Source organism: Chiloscyllium punctatum, chromosome 23, assembly GCF_047496795.1.
Source record: "Chiloscyllium punctatum isolate Juve2018m chromosome 23, sChiPun1.3, whole genome shotgun sequence".
In the NCBI taxonomy this organism is placed as follows: domain Eukaryota; kingdom Metazoa; phylum Chordata; class Chondrichthyes; order Orectolobiformes; family Hemiscylliidae; genus Chiloscyllium; species Chiloscyllium punctatum.
The window spans coordinates 70,167,642-70,191,765 of NC_092761.1; the positions used below are offsets into that span (position 1 = coordinate 70,167,642).

Below are 24,124 nucleotides of genomic sequence, written 5' to 3' on the forward strand. Positions count from 1 at the left end.
GTTGTCTGGATTATTAGGTATAAGGACAGCTTGGACAATCTTGGATTGTTTTCACCAGAGTGTCAGAGGCTCAAGGGCTACCTGAAAGAAGTACATAAAATTATGAGATGCATGAATAGGGTGCATACTCAGAGTCTTTCTCTCAGGATGGAAATGTCAAATACTAGGGACATGGGTTCAAGGTGAGAGGAGGAAAGTTCAAAGGAGATGTGTGTGACAAGTCTTTTTTTTTTACACAGAGGGTGTTAGGTGCTTGGAATGCACTGCCATGGGAGGTGGTAGAAGCAGATATGCCAGCAAAATTTCAGACGCATTTAGATAGAGACGTGACCAGACACATGAGGGATATGGACCACGTGCAGGCTGATGGGATTAGTTCAGAATTGCATCATGATCCATCCATGCTTGGAAAGAAACACAACTGGATAAAAATGTTCCAGATAGCATTTAATACTAAACATTTTGTATTTGAGATATCTAGAATTCAGGTGTTAATAGATTCTACAACTAACATATTCTTTAACAGCTTGTACAGTAGATAAGCAATGATCATGCACAATTCTTTCTCCTGACCGTAAATTATTTGATCCAGAGCCATTAAAATGATCAATCATTTACACTACCATCAAGATAGAATTCAAACAATAGTTTCTCTTCTAACCAAATACTATTTAAAAAACTTATCATTTTCATGCTATTGGTCCAGTTGCAGATATTTGTTGTTTACAACATTGATAGAACATAGAACATAGAACAATACAGCACAGAACAGGCCCTTCGGCCCACGATGTTGTGCCGAACTTCTATCCTAGATTAAGCACCCATCCATGTACCTATCCAAATGCCGCTTAAAGGTCGCCAATGAATCTGACTCTACCACTCCCACGGGCAGCGCATTCCATGCCCCCACCACTCTCTGGGTAAAGAACCCACCCCTGACATCTCCCCTATACCTTCCACCCTTCACCTTAAATTTATGTCCCCTTGTAACACTCTGTTGTACCCGGGGAAAAAGCTTCTGACTGTCTACTCTATCTATTCCTCTGATCATCTTATAAACCTCTATCAAGTCACCCCTCATCCTTCGCTGTTCCAACGAGAAAAGGCCGAGAACTCTCAACCTATCCTCGTACGACCTACTCTCCATTCCAGGCAACATCCTGGTAAATCTTCTCTGCACCCTCTCCAAAGCTTCCACATCTTTCCTAAAGTGAGGCGACCAGAACTGCACACAGTACTCCAAATGTGGCCTAACCAAAGTCCTGTACAGCTGCAACATCACCTCACGACTCTTGAATTCAATCCCTCTGCTAATGAACGATAATACTCCATAGGCCTTCTTACAAACTCTATCCACCTGAGTGGCAACCTTCAAAGATCTATGTACATAGACCCCAAGATCCCTCTGTTCCTCCACCTGACCAAGAACCCTACCATTAACCCTGTATTCCGCATTCTTATTTGTTCTTCCAAAATGGACAACCTCACACTTGGCAGGGTTGAACTCCATCTGCCACTCCTCAGCCCAGCTCTGCGTCATATCTAAGTCCCTCTGCAGCCGACAACAGCCCTCCTCACTGTCCACAACTCCACCTATCTTTGTATCATCTGCAAATTTACTGACCCACCCTTCGACTCCCTCATCTAAGTCATTAATAAAAATTACAAACAGCAGAGGACCCAGAACTGATCCCTGCGGAACTCCACTTGTAACTGGACTCCATGCTGAATATTTACCATCTACCACCACTCTCTGACTTCGACCGGTTAGCCAGTTTTCTATCCAATTGGCCAAATTTCCCTCTATCCCATGCCTCCTGACTTTCCGCATAAGCCTACCATGGGGAACCTTATCAAATGCCTTACTAAAATCCATGTACACTACATCCACTGCTCTACCCTCATCCACATGCTTGGTCACCTCCTCAAAGAATTCAATAAGACTTGTAAGGCAAGACCTACCCTTCACAAATCCGTGCTGGCTGTCCCTAATCAAGCAGTGTCTTTCCAGATACTCGTAAATCCTATCCCTCAGTATCCTTTCCATTACTTTGCCTACCACAGAAGTAAGACTAACTGGCCTGTAATTCCCGGGGTTATCCCTATTCCCTTTTTTGAACAGGGGCACAACATTCGCTACTCTCCAGTCCCCTGGTACCACCCCAGTTGCCAGTGAAGACGAGAAGATCATTGCCAACGGTACTGCAATTTCCTCTCTTGCTTCCCACATAATCCCAGGATATAACCCGTCAGGCCCGGGGGACTTGTCTATCCTCAAGTTGTTCAAAATGTCCAACACATCTTCCTTCCTAACAGGTATCTCTTCTAGCTTATCAGTCCGTTTCACACTCTCCTCTTCAACAATACGGTCCCTCTCGTTCGTAAATACTGAAGAGAAGTACTTGTTCAAGACCTCTCCTATCTCTTCAGACTCAATACACAGTCTCCCACCACTGTCCTTGATCGGACCTACCCTCGTTCTCGTCATTCTCAGGTTCCTCACATACGCATAGAATGCCTTGGGGTTATCCTTGATCCTATCCGCCAGGGATTTTTCATGCCCTCTCTTAGCTCTCCTAATCCCTTTCTTCAGGTCCCTTCTGGCTATCCTGTATCCCTCCACTGCTCTGTCTGAACCTTGTTTCCTCAACCTTATGTAAACCTCCTTCTTCCTCTTTACTAGACATTCAACCTCCCTCGTCAACCAAGGCTCCCTCACACGACCATTTCTTTCCTGCCTGATCGGTACATACATATCAAGGACACGTCGTATCTGCTCCTTGAAAAAGTTCCACATTTCCACCACATCCTTCCCTGACAGCCTATGCTCCCAACGTGTGCTCCTCAAATCCTGTCTTACAGCATTGTAATTTCCCTTCCCCCCAATTGTAAAAACTTCCTTGTTGTGCGCACCTATCTCTCTCCATAACCAAGGTGAAAGTCACAGAATTGTGGTCGCCATCACCAAAATGTTCACCCACTAACAAGCCCACCACTTGTCCCGGTTCATTACCGAGTACCAAATCCAATATGGCCTCCCCTCTGGTTGGACAATCTACATACTGCGTTAGAAAAGCTTCCTGGACACACTGCACAAACACCGCCCCATCCAATCTACTTGATCTAAAGAGCTTCCAATCAATATTTGGGAAGTTGAAGTCGCCCATGACTACGACCCTGTGGCTTCTGCACCTTTCCAAAATCTGTTTCCCAATCTGTTTCTCCACATCTCTGCTGCTATTGGGGGGCCTATAATAAACACCCAACAAGGTGACTGCACCTTTCCTATTTCTGACTTCAGCCCATACTACCTCCAGAGGCAGATCCCCCTCAAACTTCCTTTCTGCAGCCGTTATACCATTTCTAATTAGCAATGCCACCCCCCCTCCTTTTTTACCACCCTCCCTAATCTTACTGAAACATCTGTAACCAGGAACCTCCAACAGCCATTCCTGTCCCTCATCTATCCATGTTTCCGTGATGGCCACAACATCGTAGTCCCAGGTACCGATCCACGCCTTAAGTTCACCCACCTTATTTCTGATACTCCTTGCATTGAAGTATACGCACTTGAGCCCATCTCTGTGTCCGCAAGTAGTCCCTGTCAGTGCTACCTTCTCCACAGCCTCCCTACAGTCTTGGACATCCTGACACACAGCTAGCTTACTTGCTGGACTACAAGTCCGGATCCCATCCCCCTGCCAAATTAGTTTAAACCCCCCCGAAGAGTGCTAGCAAACCTACCCCCCAGGATATTGGTGCCCTTCTGGTTCAGGTGCAACCCGTCCTGTTTATACAGGTCCCACCTTCCCCAGAATGCAGTCCAATTGTCCAAATATCTGAAGCCCTCCCTCCTACACCATCCTTGCAGCCACGTGTTCAACTGCACTCTCTCCCTATTCTTTGCCTCACTGTCACGTGGCACCGGCAACAACCCAGAGATGACGACTCTGTCTGTCCTAGCTTTTAGCTTCCAGCCTAACTCCTTGAGCTCTTGAATGACCTCCCCACCCCTCTTCCTACCTATGTCGTTGGTGCCAATGTGTACCACGACTTCTGGCTGCACACCCTCCCCCTTAAGGATTCTGAAGACACGGTCCGAGACATCTCGGACCCTAGCACCCGGGAGGCAACAAACCATCCGAGAGTCTCGCCCATGTCCACAGAACCGCCTGTCCGTCCCTCTAACTAGAGAGTCCCCTATAACTAGCGCTCTCCTCTTCTCCCCCTTTCCCTTCTGAATCTCAGAGCCACAGACCCCTTCACTGCAGCTTACACCTGCAAGGCTGTCCCCCCCAACAGTTTCCAAAGCTGCATACTTATTTTTTACGGGAACGACCACAGGGGAACCCTGCACTGCCTGCTTCTTCCCCTTCCCACCTCTAACTGTTACCCAGCTATCTCTGTTCTCCAGCGTAACTATGTCCCTGTAGCTTCTATCGATCACCCTCTCAGCCTCTCAAATAATCCTCAACTCATCCAGCTCCAGTTCCAGTTCCCTAACTCGTTCGATGTCCCTAACTCGTTCTCTTGATGAAGTGTAAACTGTCTGACCACACAGATTGATTCTAGTAAGTTGTGAATTGCTTTCAGCTTCTCTCAGTTTCATCTGTTTATGGAAAGTCACTTACAGCAATGTCACAATAATAGAACAGTGAAAACAATGACAGATAGAATAAAACACCATTAATTATGTGGAACTTAGTGTAGATACAAATCTTTTGGCTGAACTAACCATGTCTCTGCTTACATTCTCCATTCAGGTCTCCTCCCACTCCCTCTTCAGCTGTCTTTCTTTCTTCAAGTGCCTATCAAGCCACTTCTTTAAAACATCTGTGCTGTCACCCTTTAAAATTCACTGTGACATCAAGTTCCAGCTTCACTCTCTAAGATGTTCTCCTGAATGCCCTACAACATGCACACATCACAATTTTCCTTTCTTAATATATTGTGCTTTGTCCCCTCCAAGGCAGGCTTTCAAATAATTATAAAATGTAAAAGTTTAAAACAAGTCATGAGATGAATACAGAGGAACCTTGATTATCCGAACGAGATGGGTAGGCAGTATTGCATTCAGATAATTAATTTATTTGGATAACTGATTCAATGCCTCTCCTCTGGGACTCTGAAGGTCCCTTTTTCCTTGCTCTGCCTGCCTTGCTCCCTCTCTCTGTCTCAGGGTTCGTTTCTAAGCAGATACACTCTTGTGTGTAAGGCACCTGTAGCATTGCTGAAGCCCCCCTACCCGCGCCCCCAACCCAGGGCAGCCAGACTGGACACCAACAGCAAGACTGCTGCTGCCTTTGGTGGGGGGAGTCTCAAAATAACACATATACACTCACACATCTCTTTGACAAATTCCATCTCTGTCCTGTACAGGACAATGTTGCAGAGATTATCTGGGGAATGGGGGGTTTAGGGTACACCCCTGTGTAGAACTCCAGGGAAAGTGTGGGGACAGGGAGACAGGGCAGGCGGTCAGTCATTTAGAGACGTTGCCTAGGTTCTCATTGATGCCCAGGACTGTTCTCAACAGCATTTCAGTAAGCCGAGTTCATTTTTAATCACTGTAAACAAAAGGCGCGATCAGTGTTGGAAACACGTCTTTGATGTAATGTTTTTATTGGAGCCTTGAGCTCTTCTTCGGATAAGCCGAATTCAGATCATCGAGGTTCCTCTATACACAGCTAAATACTGGTGACTTTTGAGCACCACAATTTCTCACAATATGAAGAAGCATGCTGAGAGGTCTGATATAGAAAAGAAATCTGACACTCTTAATTAAAATGTTATTATAAGACATCATTGACCCATAGAATGCAACAGTACACTTGGAAGCCATTTGGTCCATCGACTCTGTGTCAGCTCTTTGAAAGTCATCAATTCAGTCCCACTCATCTATCCTTTCCCCAGAGACTCACTTTTCTTTTCACTTCGAGTATTCATCCATTTTCCGTTTGTAAATTATCATTAAATCTTCATCAACCTTTTTCAGGAAGTGCATTCTCGTTCAAAACTAACAAATGTTATGAGCTACATTCCCTATATGTCAACAAGATGTCAATGTGCATTTGAAGAGATGTTTTAGAAACATTTACAAAATGATAAAGAGATCGTGTCCTATCAGTCAATCCTGCCAGTTCCATATAAATAAAGCTTTGAATTTCTCGTGTTTCATTTCACTATCTACTCATACTATTCTGATAAAATGCCACTGACCTGAAAATAAATTAATTTATCTCTCCATAGATGTTACCTAACCAGCTGAGCAACATCCCTGTTAAACTTTTCAATGTGCAAGACCACTACATTTGAATACACACTTTTTTAATTGAGAGTATCCTACAGGGGACTTGTATGTTGTATACCTAGTGGTATTTCCTAGGTTGCAATGTGCCATTGAGTATTTCCAGTATCACCAATTTTATTTCAGATTGCTAGCATTTTGTTGACCTACCCATTTAATTTAGGAGATCTTATGGAAGTACTGCTTCAAAAGAGGAAATGAAAGATTGGAGTTCTGCCAAAAGCTGTTTATGGGACAACTTTTTACAAACGTGTGAGCATCTAACTATCTTCCATTAAAAGGGTGAAATTATGCAGTAATTTCTTTATTGTTGATTTCTGACTTGCAGCAATTCAGTTCCAACCATTTACGAATGGAATCGGGTTCTGGACCTCATCAGTGTCATTTAAGAGTTTTTGGGGAGGCACAGACCATCCACGATGGCGTATCATTTCAATGTGGTGTAAAGTTGGATTCTAAAATGCTTGCAATATCAATTTACCTTATAGATTGAAGGATAGTTTTCTTTTCACAAGTTTTAACAGCACTGATTCTGGTACAAAAACATTCAAAATTCAAGCAGATGCTGTCTGCACTTAGGCAAGCATTTGCATCCAGAACTTACTTCTGATAATGCAAAGTATGATTCAGCCTTTAAAACTTCGGAATTGTTACTCTGAAGTGTTTTTTCCAGGTTTTGGACTTTTACTAATTCCACAATGCTACAAATTGCATTGGAAAATCTAAAATAAGGAGTGGATATTTCAGATGAAGATGAATGGGCTGCAACCACATTCAGATTACCAGATACCTCCCATTCAAGAATGAGTTATAGTGCTATGGTTAACAGTATTTAAGTCCCATAAAATTTGCCATCTGTCTGTGAAATACAGATGCATACTTTACATTTTGCTTAAATTATTATAGAGCCAAATGTAGTTCATGTAGAGTCATTAACAATCATTTTCACTTAAATAGCTAATTTTCAAAATGACATTTTTAAGAAATATAAAACAATTTTAAATGCAAATGCTATTGTGTAGTGAAATGACAAACAAAACTTGAATTTATTGACTAATAAAACAATCGTGGTTAGTTGCTTTTTGTTGATATACTGTAACAATGGGATGTCCTACTTTCATGGACGAGCCTGCATCAACTATCTCATGACAGTTGGGTGTCTATACTGCAATCCTGAGATTCTTCCACATAGCTATTTTGTTCCTACTGAGTTTGCAGTTTATCTATCTGAACATTATCCAAGAAGAGCAAAACTTTGCTTTTTTTTGTAAACATATTTATTAGCAAAAAAACTTGTTTTTGACTTTACAAAAATATAAAGTTATAAAAAATATAAAAAAATACCAGTATAATAAAAAAACACAAATTACAATCTGAGAAATGCTGGAAAATCTCAGCAGGTCTGGCAGCATCTGTATGGAGAGAAAAGAGCTGACGTTTTCGAGTCTAACTGACCCTTTGTCAAAGCTAGAAAGGGGAGAAATAGGGAGGTATTTATACGAGGCTGAGAGAAGATGAGCCATGGCTCCAGAAGCAAAGGTCCTTGACCTGCTGCAATGTTCCAGTGAAGCTCAATGCAAACTAGAGGAACATCATTTCATCTTCCAACTAGGCACGTTATAGCCTGCCGGTCTCAACATTGAATTCAACAACTTCAGATAATTTTATTTCATTTATTTATTTTTAAAATAGTTTTTTTTCACTGTTCTATATCTTATTTCTTGATTGTCTCTCTTTCTCTCGCTCCCCACTCTCTCATCACCTTTGTCCTCTTCTCTTCCCCCTTTGGTACCCTTCTCCCCTGTTTTCCATTTTGCCTCTGCTTCATCCATCCCCCCCCCATATTTTGTCACATAGCGCTAGCTTCAGCCTTGGTCATTCACAGCTCCTAATCTCCTATAATCTCTCTATGCACTGTCATTATTAGCTCTTTATTGCTACCTTTGATTCTGGAGCAATGACTCATCTTCTCTCAAGTCTAGTATAAATACCTCCCCCTATTTCTCCCCTTTTTTTTTTTAGCTTTGACAAAGGGTCAGTTAGACTTGAAATGACAGCTCTTTTCTCTCCTTACAGATACTGCCAGACCTGCTGAGATTTTCCAGCATTTTCTCTTTTGGTTTCATATTCCAGCATCCGCAGTAATTTGCTTTTATCCACAAATTACAATATAACTACTGTCTAATTACTAACCTACCCTATAAAACAAAACCAAACACTGTGCAAAATAACACTAATAAATAAGTGGCAAAAAAAACCCACACAACTCAAAATAACAATGCTCGACACAAAGCTCCCAAACAAAAGAACTCTTATTTTTTAATAACCCTTATTAAGTCAGGAGCCCCCCTTCCAGGGCCGTGGGCTCAGCAAATCTAATCATCCTGGTTAAATGAATGCCCTAGTTAAGATAGCAGACAAATCTGCGTCCAAATAACTCAAAAAGGGCTGCCATTTCTTATAAAAAAGACCTGTTGTGTGGTGCACCATATATGTGAGAAAATCCAAGGGAATGTAATCTTCACTGTCGCAGCAAGCCTGGTGGGTTCTCAGATACCCAATTCATCAGAACATTCTTCCGTGCACAGTAAGTGAGAATATTGAACAGTTTCTTCCCATGCCTGTCAAAAGATGACACATTTGGTAGACCTAGAAGGAGAGATGTCAGGTCTAATTTAACTTCGGCCCTCAATACCCTCCCTATCTCTCCCACCACAGTGCTCCAATAAACACAGAAGCAATGGGTAAGAGTACCGACACTTATTTTACATTTGGGGCACATTGGAGATGCCCCTTTTTTAAACTTCGCCAGACGGTCCAGTGCCAAATGAGCCCTGTGCAGAACTTTTAACTGCGTAGCATACGTCCTATTACAGATTGAGATCTTTCGCGGGTTCTCCCATATGTCCTCCCACGTTTCAGAAAAGATCTCCACTCCTAGCTCTTGCTCCCAGACTTCACACAACCGGTTAATATACTGCCAGGCCCTTCAACCCAGCAGGCGATAGACAGCACTAACTGAAAGGGTGCTTGTGGCACGTAGCAACAACCTCTCTGTATCGGGTTTATAGGCTTAGTGAGCAGCATTGTCTTCTTCTAGATAAAATATCTAACCTGAAAAAAATGGAAAAGATCTTTGCTGGGCAACTCCTTTTTGCGGCTCAATTGCTCAAAGGACATCATAACCTCCACCCCAAACAAGTCTCCCACACTAGAAATTGCTCTCGCTGCCCATAGTTTGAACACTGAGTCAATCATCCCTGGTCAAAACCCCAGCATACCAACAATGGGGGTGAGTGGCGAAGTCTTGGAAAAACAACCCTCACTCTGATGCAGTGCCCTCCATGCCTTGACTGTACTAATAACAATAGGGTTCCGGCAATGGTCCATAGCTGCCTTCATCTTATCCATGAACAACAAGTAATAAAAGGGCACTTTGTCTGGGAGGCCTCGGTATCCAGCCATATTCAGCCTGGATCGTTACCTGCCCAATCGCACACAAAGGACAGAAGGGAACGCAATTGATATCTCCCGATGTCTGGGAAATCAACTCTTTCCCATCCTTGAGGCAACTGCAATTTAGTAAGTTTGATGAGGGGCCTCCCACAACGCCAGACGAAGGAACTCAACCAGCCCATAAGTTTCCGCAACGTTGACCTGGGAAACGTTATAGGGAGCATACGCATGGGATAAAGCAAATGAGGGAGGGCATTCATCTTAATAAGGGCTATTTGGCCCAACCACGAAATTGGAAGAGCCTCCCATCTCTGGAGATCCCGCCTAATATTGACAAACAGGTGAACAAATTTAGTCTGAAATAACCGATCAAACATGTAGGTAATAAAAATACCCAGGTATCGGAAACCCATCTGTGACCACTTAAAGGGGAATCTAGGGCCACCTTCAACCTCTGCCACTTCCTTAAGGTCCCCCAAAGGCACAGCCTTCAACTTTGCAAAGTTGATCTTATATCCTGAAAAAGCCCCAAATGAATTAATGCATTGTATCAGATGGTGTATGGAGGTCATCGAGTCCGATAAAAATACAATGATGTCATCTGTATACAGTGTAATCTTGAGTACACTTGATCCCCTTCCGGAGTGGTTATGTGGACGTTCTGAGGAATGGCATCTTCCAGCGGCTCTATCACCAAAGTAAACAACAATGGTGAGAGGAGGCAGCCTTGATGACTACCCCTACTAATCCTAAAGTTCCCAGACTTCACCCCGTTGGTGATGACCATGACCAGAGGGTGGCGATATAAAACCTACACCCACCAAGCAAAGACCCCACCCAGCCCAAACCGCTCTAAGACATAAAAGAAATATGGCCATTCCATTCCGCAGTTAAATGCTTTCTCTGCATCTAAGGAAATCTCCAACCCCTGGATCGATCATTGCCACATGTTTGGACAATATTCAGCAACCTTCTAATATTAGAGGACAATAGACAATCGGTGCAGGAGTAGGCCATTTTGCCCTTCGATCCTGCACCACCATTCAATATGATCATGGCTGATCATCCTTAATCAGTATCCTGTTCCTGCCTTATCTCCATAACCCATGATTCCTCTATCCTTGAGAGCTCTATCCAACTCTTTCTTAAATGAATCCAGAGACTGGGCCTCCACTGCTCTCTGGGGCAGAGCATTCCACACAGCCACCACTCTCTGGGTGAAGAAGTTTCTCCTCATCTCCGTCCTAAATGGTCTACCCCGTATTTTTAAGCTGTGTCCTCTGGTTCGGCACTCACCCATCTGTTTCCTGCCTCCAGATTGTCCAATCCTTTAATAATCTTATATGTCTCAATCAGATGCCCTCTCAGTCTTCTAAACTCAAGGGTATAGTAGCCCAGTCGCTCCAGTCTTTCAGCATAAGGTAGTCCCGCCATCCCAGGAATTGACCTCGTGAACCTACGCTGCACTCCCTCAATAGCCAGAATGTCTTTCCTCAAATTTGGAGACCAAAACTGCATACAATACTCCAGCTGTGGTCTGACCAGGGCCCTATACAGCTGCAGAAGAACCTCTTTGCTTCTATACTCAATCCCTCTTGTAATGAAGGCCAGCATGCTATTAGCCTTCTTCACTACCTGCTGTACCTGCATGCTTACCTTCATTGACTGGTGTACAAGAACACCCAGATCTCTTTGCATTTCCCCTTTACTGAAATTGATTCCATTTAGGTAGTAGTCTGCCTTCTTGTTCTTGCCACCAAAGTGGATAATCATACATTTATCGACATTAAACTGCATCTGCCATGCATCTGACCACTCACCTAACCTGTCCAGGTCACCCTGTAATCTCCGAACATCCTCCTCACATTTCACCCTGCCACCCAGCTTAGTATCATCAGCAAATTTGCTCAGGACCTACTGAGGAGGTTAAAATGCCACAAAGGGATCAGTTACGTGCTTTGCTTCTCTTTCAGGACACATTGGGGACTCAAGGGTTAAACATTTCACTACCAAAAGACTTACTGCAGTATCAACGGAAAGCCTGTACTCTTACAATACAGTCAGAACATCTCAGGGGGGAGGCTGACGGTATCTCAAAAATAGAGCATAGTGGAGCCACACATGTTGATTCCCCCTGTAGCCCCAGACAGAGATATTTGCCCTTTCCAGACAAGACTGATAGCCTTGGCCGCAACCCTGTTAAACTGCCTCCTGCTCCCATTGTCTTACTTCCTCTCCATATTAGCGTAAGTCATAGAGATGTACAGCATGGAAGCAGACCCTTCGGTCGGCATGGACAGGTTGGACCGAAGGGTCTGTTTCCATGCTATACATCTCTATGACTCTATGACTTATATCAAACCACTACAAATGCCGAAGCGGCAGATTCAAACCACTACAAATGCCGGAGGAAAGATCACAGAAGCGCTTCACAGGAGGCTCCCAAGCACTGAGGATGTCACCTAGACAGGGGACGAAATGTCTGCAACGCAAATTCCCTGCTCGGCGAACAGAACCACAACAATGAGCACCCGAGCTACAAATCTTCTCACAAACTTTGAACTCCAAATATACTGCCATGTGATCAGAAATAGTTATGTTCCCAATTTTACAACCCATAATCAAATCCAGAAGGGTCGAGGGTGCCAGAAAAATTCTCGTGTGACATTTATGCTGGTTTGAAAAGAAAGGTAAAGTCCCTGCCAGTATGGTGAAGACATCTCCAAATGTCCAACAGCCTCAACTCCTCACATAAGTCAGTCACCTGCTTAGCCAGTGAAGAGAGATTTGGGGGCCCACGAGGCATCCTGTCCACTGTTGGATCCAAAAGGCAATTGAAATCCCCCCTATAATAATGTGCATGTGCCATGTTCCAAAGGCACTCAGCTTAGAAAAGGCACAAATCAAAAATTTGAGGCGATGTGTCAGGTGACAGTAGGCCTTTAAGATGCCATATTCCTCCCATGTATCACAGCCTTAAGTATCACAAACCACCCTTGCTCATTTTTCACCTGTCTAATATTGTGAATGGAAGATTTTTCCGGATAAGTACCGCCACTCCACTATTTTTAGTAGTGAAGGATGAAAAGAATACACGGTCATGACCCCCCCACTGTTGTAACTTCAGGTGTTCTCCATCATCAAGATGGATTTCCTGTAACGGTGATTTCAACACTCTCCCTCTTAAGGCTAGAAAGCACTGTTTTCCTTTTAACAGGCAGATGACTTCCCTTGATGTTCCAGTATACCATTTAACAAGATACTTATCCATATCCCCTTTCAGAGACCATTGAACCCCTGGGAGGGAGAACCCTGCTTGAAATGCGCCGAGCACAAGTCAAGTCGTAAAAATTGTGTACACAAAAACTACTAAAATATAACTACAAATGACTACTGCTACCAAAAAGCTAGAAAGAAAACCAACTGTAAAACCTTGACCGGGAGACTCTTCCCCTTGCTCATAGGGGGCACTCACCTTACCCATCTCCCCACCACCCGCCATAGCTCCTTCAAGCCCAGACTGTGCCCCAGCTTTAGACAAAAAAACAAGTAAACAAGGAGATGGTCCTTAAAATCAACAAAAGAAAACAAAATCAGGATAGGCACTCCACCTATCCCTGGCTCTATGTCAACTTCAATTATGATTAAAAGAGAAAAAGAACAAAAAAAAGAGGAAAACAACAAAGGGCACCCACAGAATTTCTCAGATAAAATTCAGTAACAATAATATAATAGGAACAACATATTCCAAGATTTTTCTTAAAAAGACATTGTTAGGGACAGAGGAAAAATGGGGTAAAGGGAAAACACAGAGAAAGAAGGAATAGACGACAAACATTAACCATATTCTTCAGATCAGTTGATCTATTTTAAAGTGTACACAAAGTTCTTGGCTTTATCCGCCGAGTCAAAAGTAAAAACTGAATCCTTGTGGCTGAAATGGAGCACCGCCATGTCCTTCATGGAGTACTGGGTGCCCAGGTTCCTTAGCCTCTTCTTAACTTCATCGAAGGACTTCCTCTTTTGGATTACTGCTGCCAAGAAATCTTAGAAGAACATAATTTTTGACCCCTTGTGCAGCACCGCCTGTGGATCTTTCTCCAGTTATATGGAGGCATCTATCACTCTTTGCTTGTCCTTGTATGTAGGAAATGCACTAGGATTGGGCAGGGGTGCTGTACAGCCCAGACCTGCACACTGCCACCCGATAGGTCCTTTCAATCTACAGCTGTCCGGACTTGATTGGAAGGCACAGGAACTGTGGCGGCAAGTGTTCAAAGAAGCCGACTTGGTGCCCACCTTCTCCACCCTCCGGGAGCCTGCCAGTCCAAACATTTGGCCTCTGACACAATTTTCAAGTATGTCGACCTGATCTTTGCAAGGCACACACTTGCTGTTTTAGGGATTGGATTTGTCCGGATGAGGACTCAATCACCGCTTCCGAGGCCACGGTTTGACTTTTCACTTCCCCCATCCATGACCAGAGGCTCTGGAGCTCCCGTTCATGCTTCTGCAGCATGGACACGATGAGTTGAATCTGGGCACAACTCTCCTCGAATGCAGACTCGACATTCGCGTTAAGTCTCGCCATCGCCACCGCCAATTCCTGCGGGTCCGTGAAGTCCCTCAGGGATTTGGGAGAGGCCGCTGCTGCGTGCCCGGTGCTGCAAGGGAGTATCCTTCCTGCTGCTGTTGGCTCACTACCTTTCCCTTTGGCATCCTTCCCACTCCAAAATGTGAACAAATATGTGTTCTCAAAGTTTAAATTAACAATGCTCTCTTAGAAGTTAGCCAGGGATGGCAAAAAACACCAATATGCCTTGGCTGTTAGGTAGAGCCATCTACAGCAGTTCTAATGAATCGCTGCCATCTTGCCAAATCCAAAAATTTGTTTCAATCAGCACATTATGAACCAGCACTCTCGACAAATCAGCAAAAATGATATACCTCAAATACCAATGTTTATTGTACTGTTCTATTCAATTATTATTTATTTTCTAATTTATTTACCTCAGTATATATACTTGTTGTTCAATTGAATGACCAGATTACACATCAACAGTTGATTCAATTTCAAGTCAATTTCTTCTCAAATATTGCAATGTTCGAGTAGTCACTTATGGATGCGAATGAGAAGGCTCTCTAAGTTCTATTTAAGACAAAGTTGCATTATAACTTAAGCAATTTATATGGTAAATAAAGTATACCCCCTTACATTATGTTTCTATTACTTTAGTGTGCGTTTTTACAATATGTGGGCCTCTTAATTATCTGGAATATTTGATTAATTGGCTCACTTCCAATCAATAAAATGTTTGCTGTACTTACATTCTGATATACAGAATAGTGATTCAGCTCTTGAGTGCAGTGTCCCCAATTTTCTCTTCTTTGAACCTCAAGAGCATTTGACTGTTGATGTCAGCGTTGCATCATCATGTACATTATTATTAATGTATAAATTCTCATTAATAAGCAGATACAGAAAAAGAATTGAAGGCGGCACGGTGGCACAGTGGTTAGCACTGTTGCCTCACAACGCCAGAGACTTGGGTTCAGTTCCCGCCTCAGGCAACTGTCTGTGTGGAGTTTGCACATTCTCCCAGTGTCTGCGTGTGTTTCCTCCGGGTGGTCCGGTTTCCTCTCACAGTCCAAAAATGTGCACGTAAGGTGAATTGGCCATGCTAAATTGCCCGTAGTGTTAGATGCAGGGGTAAATGTAGGGGAATGGGTCTGAGTGGGTTACTCTTCCAAGAGTTGGTATGGACTTGTTAGGCCGAAGGGCCTGTTTCCACACTATAAGTAATCTAATCATAAATGATGGATTGAGAATGGGCTAAGTGCTTAAGCTCATCGTTTGTATTACAGGCCCCTGATTACAGGTAAGAAATACAACACTGATGACGAAAAATAAATTCCAATGTTACCAAGGAAAGACAGATGACAGAATAATTAGCCAATTTTTTTCAACACTTTTATTCATACCTTGTGTCTACATTAACGTACATGTGGGTTGTCATAGTAACCTAAACTCTAGTAGGCAAGGTTATTAAAACTAAACCTGCGCACAGCGCAAAGTTTACAATTACATTTCATGTGGAGATCAAAACAGTTCTAAAAAATGTACCTTGTATTTGAGTGCACATCGTGATACTTTGTTACATAATATCAGGCATAGTCAAGCTGCACAATCCAATTTTATCTCATTTCAACTGATGTTGGTTGCATAGCCTATTGGCTAGCATTAGGCAGCATCAGACACACATGCATCATATTTAAAAAAGAAATATCTGCCTGGAGTGGGCACCATGGTTATTTGACCTAAATTACATTACAGTACAGCATCAGCCAACTAGCAGACACCCTGTACAATGGGAAGGTTCATTTTAAAAGGGGACTTTTCCTCAGGCACCAGTTCATTCCCCATGCATTTATACAGAGTTTACATAACTGAGAAAAAGGGATAAAGGGATAATTTAATATTATCAGGACATTTGCAATACAGTATCTACTGTATACTTGTACACATGAAAAATGCATTGCACATTCATTTGATAACATTGAAGAGTCAATAATTAGAATTAGTTTTTTAGTAAAGGACTCCAACTGTTACAGTAAGTGATTTTGTTCAATTCTTCATGCACTGTGTCAGTTTAAAAACAATGCAGCAAGAAATAGTAATGACTTTTGTGGTTCATTTCATTATTTGAAAAGAAACAGGTTTAATAACCCACATGAGGCAGACACTGTCCCTTTTAAACTATACTGTCATCATATTCACATTTTCAAATCCTGCAAACAGTAAAACTGATCATTACTTCAAGTCTTGTAACACGACGGCAATCAGTGTAATAAAAAAAACTTACCACAAAGTTTTGAAAATGTACAGCCCATAAAATTCCTCTGAGCAACAAATTCTTTTCATGATTTTAACGATAAAGAGAATTCAAATTTGTAATATCAGTATCAACTTTGTGAATATTGAGAAATAACTGTCTACACAAGACCTTATATGGGCTGTCAAACTTTTTCAGAAATAATACTATATTCAAGGAAAAGAAAATACAATATACTTTTTACCTTGAGAAATCGTAAGGAGGATGACTATTATGGATTGACAGCACATGTTTTAGATTTAACAGTAGGTGTAAAGAAAATTGTAACGTATTCAGCAAGAAATGGTGAAAAAAACTCCTAGATCCACAGCCTAGAAATGTGGGTACACCATATTTGGGCATAGTGGTGGTGGGCTTTTGTGTTTTTGTGTGGGTGGGGGTATTTACAACGTCAACTCCCTACATCTGAATGCTCAGATCTGAGGCACATCTGTTAGTCTGTATCAGCTCTCATTAACATGGTACAGTGAGCTTGGAGTAAACGGGTCAACAGTTAAGTAAAATTGATGATTGGCCTGCTGCGAAAACAAGTGAGGCTGCTCAAAATTAGGATCATGTTGGGAAAGAAAAAGAAATGTCAGGATGAGGGTTTAAAGGGAGGCTAGTAATGCTGATGACCAGCAAAGGAAGATAGCAGCATTGATAAAGGCTGGGGAAACAATTCACTTTGCATGCTGAATGTGAGATCATAAATGGAATTCCTACTCCCCCGATTCAACATGTAAGTAAATAGATTTGAAATCTTATTGATTAAAGTCTAACAGGTGGTCCCCTTTTAGACACCCTACACTGTTGTATGTTTATTTTACCAGAGTTTAGCTGGTGCCAGCACTGGCTAACTCAGGAAAAAGCAACACAAAATGCCAAATTGCAAACACAGGAAATCTGATATAAAACAGAAAATGCAGGAAATACTCAGCGGGTCAGCAGCATTTGTGGAATGAGAAACACTGTCAATGTTTCATGTCAACGTGAGTTTGCAAACATGAAATGTGAATCTGGACAATGTATGGGGCAGATGGGGTTCATGTAAAGTAGAGCAGATGGCTGCTCCACCATTTTCTCATTCACCCCCATAATAGATGATGAATGGGTTCCAAAATCAGCAGTTTGCTCATCATATCTTGATTAATAGGGGAATCAAGGAATTCAGGGAAAGGGCAGTAAAGTGGCCTTGGATGTGTCGGATCAGATTTGATCTAATTGAATGGTGCAGCAGGCTCAAGAGGCTGAATGGCCTACTCCTGCTCCTATTTCTTATGGTCTTATGATACGTTAAGAAATAATGAATGTTCAAAATGATCTTATTAATAGTTCAATTCCACTCAATATTATCCACTCATGACATAAAACAGTTGGGGTGGGCAGGTGAGTGGGAATCTGGCAGCCCATTGTTTTAAGGAGGGAAGGAATGAGATACTCATCGGCAAAGCCACACAGATAGCAGGAGGCCCACTTCCTTCCACATGGTCTTAAAAATCCACTTCCACCATGCCCGACTTACCTGGATCCGGGATCCAATGGGCTTTCTTCAAGGCTCTTCTTTAAATTCTATCAGTGCTCACCACTGAGCTCTACTCTGGCACTTAGCTTTCAGAGCTACCAGCTAAGCTGATCAGAAATCCCCAAATGAGGGCTGTAAGTAGCACTCTGCAATAATGCAGCCTACTCACCGTGCTTGGAGAAATGAGGACTACAGACGCCGGAGATCAGGGTCGAGAGTGTGATGCTGGAAAAGCACAGGTCAGGCAGCATCCGAAGAGCAAGAGAATCAATGATTCGGGTGTAAGTCCTTCATCAGGATTCCTAATGATTCCAGTACCACACTCTTGACACTGTTCATGGTGCTCTCTTGCTGCAGGACAAGCTTGTTATTTAGCTGTCAGTCATCGCTGTTTTCCTTCCAGGAGTGGGGGCAGGCAGTGCGGGATCTGTCTAACCTCTGTAAATCTTTGCCTTCATCTATGTTTCTCTCTCCACGTATGCTGGCTGGCTCGCCAAACATTTACAGCATTTTTTATTTCTTATTTGAGGAAAGGCCAAATCTGCAGTGGGAGGACTGAAGGGTTAGACTTCTTATCTGTATTATATTTGACTCTACTAATGTGATCATGCACATTCTACCCACTGTATTAAATTTAGCAGGCTGTGCGGCTGGGTTTTTAGGGCCAAACTGAGAATATCACATGCAGCAAAGCTCCATGTTATCAGAAATGGTACTTCATCTACCTTGGTCTGATTTTAGATTTATGCTAAATTTGGGAATCAGTGAAACATGTGCTAATTATGTTTAACCATAAAATGCAAAAACTGAGAGACAAAAGATGGACAACGGGCATGCCTAAAGAATTTGCGAACAAATCACAGTAAACAAGCCAATGGTTCTAAACATACGTACACATTATTAGTATGTTTTACAATACAGGATACTGCTTCTGCAAATGTAATGTAACTCCAAGTCGTATTAATACACAGATTTCAAAAGTGTCATATCAATACAAAATGACTAGAAATAACTGCTTTGAAAAAGTTTACTCTAATTCATTGGACCAGATCTATTTTACTGTTGCTCTATACTTTTAGAATTCTTTTGGTCACAAGTTATTTTCAGGCACAGGGGTCACTTTACCACCTTCATTATAATATGATTACTATGTCATGGTAAAACACACTGTGCTACCTTAAAAAAATTAATAAATTTAAACCAAATGATCCTACACTCAAAGTAACACTTGTCATAAGAAATTAAAAAAAAGCTAAGTCAGTAAATTCCATGTAAATAAATACAAAAATCAACCTTTATCAAATGTCCACTGGAATAGATTTTGTTTCAGAATTTGTCCTAAGACTTCAGATAATCCAATTAGGACATTTTACTACTTTTTAAAGAGGATAGCTGTGGGATATCTCTGTAAGGGTAACACACCAAGAATGGTACTGTATTTGAAGAAAATTAGCCCAGTTTAACTGGAAAATATTTTCATTCAAACCACTTCAACAGCGTCATATGAGGAACTCAAAAGTTGATTCGCTGACTATCACGCAGTTGTCAGCACAGTAATTTATGCATTTTATATAACGCGTCTCATTCCTTCTGACAGATACAGGCACACATGCACTCATTCACTCATTTATTCATGGCTTGGAAATTTACTTTCAGGCCTGCATTATTTTTTCCTGATTCTAGCACTTCTCTACAATTCTGCTCAACTGATTTTTGATGTGATGCATAATGTAAACTCTAAAATCAAAACAAACCATATAATTGAACAGGTTTAAGAAAATGTTTCAACTAATAATATGCTGGCAAAACTATGCAATACTAAGCACAGACACAAAAATACTAAGTAGCTGAACAGTGTCAAAATATCCAATTTTGTTTTGCAGTGCCAATATTTTTTCAACTATTTTTAAATTTGATTCCATTTATTGAAAATATAGTCTCAAATATTAAAGACAACGCAATGAGTTTAGAATTCAAAAAATTATTTTAGTACAAAAAGCAAAACCTGTGTTCATCGATATGATACTACTGTATATGGAGTGATTGACATTTTGAACCTATCAAGTCTGATTTGTGACTTTACTACAAAGTATCTGCCATTTGATTCTACCATTCACATTAAACATGGTTTCAGTGCATGACAAAAAGCAAGATGAATGCAATATCTGAGAGTGAACTGTTCATTGAACAATGATACTATAATTCAGGTAGATCAAACTTGTCAATACTTATTAAAATAGCTAAAGTCTACATTTGAATTAATCATGGCTATTTCTATTTCCCATGATTGAAGTCGATTGTGGGATGTAGGCTGAGTTTGTCCTATAGACAACATAATGTGGGTTTATGGATGAATTGCACTGAAATATTCTGACAATAGGTTACAATGCACTGGCTATTTGTGGTCACACTTACAATGCAAATAGCTCATCGATCACACATCTCATTTTAATTTATTAAATATTGTTAAATAATTTCAGATTGACAACACAAACTTTGGAACTAATAGAAAGTTTTGTTCTTTTTAGAAATCCATTTCTTTTAAGAAAAGGTTGTATCAGTCATACTAAAGCACCTTAATTTTGGTATCATATCTTATTGCATCTGACTGCATTGACATAGTACACATTGGCAGCTGTATTATAAATCTGTTCATTGCCCATGCAGGGATGCTGTCAGGTACGATGAGCTTATAGAGTAAGTTACTGAAGTTTAATTCCCTTCAAAATTCTAAAGCACATTGTTTTTCCTCCAGTATTAATTACAAGTCTTACAAACATCGGTTTCCATAAGACTAATAAAAAAGAACTAACAGAATCCACAATTCTGGGGGAGGAGCATCTACACACACCAAGTTATCATACGTTTCATGTTGAAAAGCACTGAAGTCTGACAACACTTTTTTCTGTTTCTGAAACATCAGAAATCATACCCTCAATATATCCCAACATTACTGAAACATATTAAGACTAGAGTGGCCATTGAAATGAATGCTCAACAATGCTGGTCAATCTTGGAGCAAGAAGAACCAATCAGCATCAATCAACCTACACACATACTTTCTGATTCAGTCAGCTCACAGACAAGCCATTATACAATAACATATTATAAATGAACTATTTAAATATTACATTTTTTGGATTATGGGAACAGGAGATAATTTATTTAGTTCTAAACAGTTCGCATCAGGTGAGCCTCCATTTCCAAGGTCCCACGTGGTTTTGTTTTATTCTTCTGCACATTATTGCAAATGATCTACCAACGTGTCGGCATGTATTAATTCAATTATGATACTGGGGCCTGGGTGGATTAAAGTGCTTGGCTGTTGCCACTTCATTTTATCAGCTCTCTGTCCCTATTCCACCAAGCAGCATGTATGCTCCTTCACAACATTCTTCTTATCACATTTATTCTGCTCTCATGAGCTACTCGCATTGAATTTTGGTCACTAAACATTATATCCTTGCATCTTCCATGTGCTATGTCAGCAAGCAGGGTGTTTTTTTCTGTTCTTCAAAGTGGCAGGACACTCAAATTAAAAATCCCACTGAACCTGATAAGATCCTGCTTGGTCTATCAACCAAATCTCACAAGGAAATTCAAGATAAATCCTTAACTCTTTCTTTTAATAATTTAGAGCGATGGACTCCTGCTGGGAAATTTAAATCTCATTAAGCCAGTCGAAATGAATAACATATGAATATTTAGAAAGAAAACTGTACTAATTTGTAGTTTTTTCTATTTTCTATGATACAACTGCAGAAATAAAAACAGACCATCCTGTACTTCTGCAGCACTACTAAACGTGACAACACAGATCTCTTCAGCCTTGCACTTCCCAGAAATTCCCTCAGCATTTTAATGGTACTGATAATGACACTTTCATCTGCAGCAAACTGTTACCATTTTAACACAGAACATGGAATGCCTCACAATCAGGGTCCACACATGCATTCTATGAGCATAAGGTGAGCAATGTGCAGCATCAAGACACTGCAATGAGAATGGCAGAACAGAGACACACTTTTGCTCTATATATTCTGTGACCTGCCTATGATAGATTGTTTAGTCTGTATATACAATAATATAAATATTTAAGTCAGTCACATCAGGATTCCAGTTACTTCTCTGTAGTCTTTCAATTTTCTACTGTCCAACTGTAGAACTAAAACTGAACAGACTGACATGCCATACATCTGCAAGTCACTTGTAACTTAGAATGTCTTCAAGTTTTACCAATACAGATATTCACAGTTTCTTTATCCATCATTGAGTCAGAATCAATACATTTGATTAATTTGTTAACAATAAATGGTGTTTTTTCAGGCACAATGACCTGTAGTTTCAAGATCCTCATCCTGCTCCTATTTGTGTTTGATGAATATCTTACTTTAACACAGAGCACATGGAACTTCAATTTACATGTCTTCCACAACAGAGACAGCCCACAAATTATTACATGCTTTTGTTACATGTTAAAGCTTACAGTACAACATTCTAGGATTTACAAGGAGTGTGTAGTCAGATTAGCGAGGCTGTTGTCTTCTCATGATGCTTCAGTGCTGTCAGAATTGAATTCTGTCATAGTTTCTAATCAGTAAAGGATCTTGATTTTGTCAACTGTGATTCCGCTGACTGGGCAGCAGTCCTGAAGGTCCAACTCAGCGTGTGATTCCAGTGTCTTTTTTAATTTTTATATATATATGTATGTGTGTCTATGTGTGTGTATATATATATATATATATTTATATATATATATATAAAATTTATACATAACTATATTGCACACTATTCCCTCTTCGGCCTTGGTAATGCCCATCAGTGAAATCGATCTCGTTTGTCTGTTTCAGAACTGTAATCACGCAAACCGATGCCTTTTTGTAGAGTTACTAACGAGTCTCTCATCTGTAGGATCAATTTAAAAAACAAAAATGAAATTCCAAAGTCTACCTTAAAAATTCAACTTTCAGCATCTTATACAAGGAAGGCTTGAATCCAGCCTAGCTGATGACCAGGTCTTCAAGACAAAACAGAAGCCAGAGTTCCATTTCTGCCAATGTCACACTCATCCTTAATGGATTAAGCATAGATTATAGAGAAACATCACAGCAATGTGCTGCTCCTTTTACTGAATCAGAGAAAGAAAAAAGCACAGTCTTCATGAAGACCACTGAACATTATAGGGAGGAAACATGATGTTTGACCAGGGTAGCACTGTATAAACAACGGTAATGGTCTGTGAAGCAAACATCACAACACACTATAACAATATTTATTTAGGCAGTATTCTCAAAAAATCTATTGCACTAATTGGCAGTCATTTAATATACCTCACATATTCTCCCACAGCCTGGAGAAGCTCTGATTGAGGCTGCACCACTTGTTAAAACCTAATAACAGTCAAACATAAAATAAATTTCCTCACTTCATCAGTTTAGTGTTAAATAAATTGCAGGGGTTAATCTTCCTCTCATCAGACTGAGATGAAATTCTGAATTGGCAATGTCTTTAGCTTCAGTAGTTATTTTTACAAAGGCAAGACTGACATGGCTATAAAGATTTCCAGGATTCACAGCTTATTATTCATGCTCTTGAGATACAGAATGTGAGCACACCAGTTTGCACTACAGTAAGGTCTTCAGATTTAACGACAAATTCATCTAAATGCAATTAATTTTCTGTTTCGAAAAAAGAATGATAGGGTTGGGAATTGGTACACTCTCATTTCAGTCAACTAAGTTGAGTTTTCAATGTTTCTGTTGTAGAAACAAGAGGGAAACTACCAGAGGCCACATTATACTGTATCTCCATTTCTCTGATCTTTGTTGGTAACTCAGTCTGATGAAACCTAGGCCCTATTGTTGGAAGCACGCATATATAGGTCATGCACAATCTACTGAGATGTACGCTGAAGCTGAGATGTATACTGATACCCCAACACTGCATGTCAATGTTACTTTCAGA

The 24,124-nt window shown here is 41.0% G+C and overlaps 1 protein-coding gene across 13 annotated transcripts in view; it reads right to left on the bottom strand.

The window, feature by feature from the left end:
- Window positions 1-15,717: 15,717 nt before the first annotated feature.
- The window catches only part of gramd1ba (GRAM domain containing 1Ba), a 607,589-nt gene continuing 599,182 nt past the window's right edge, over window positions 15,718-24,124 (bottom strand). For all 13 annotated transcript variants that reach the window (XM_072593157.1, XM_072593155.1, XM_072593154.1 and 10 more), the window contains one exon: window positions 15,718-23,065. In XM_072593157.1, the coding sequence (XP_072449258.1) occupies window positions 22,979-23,065 (87 nt within the window). In that variant the 3' untranslated portion in view covers window positions 15,718-22,978. The remainder of the gene's footprint in view (window positions 23,066-24,124) is intronic.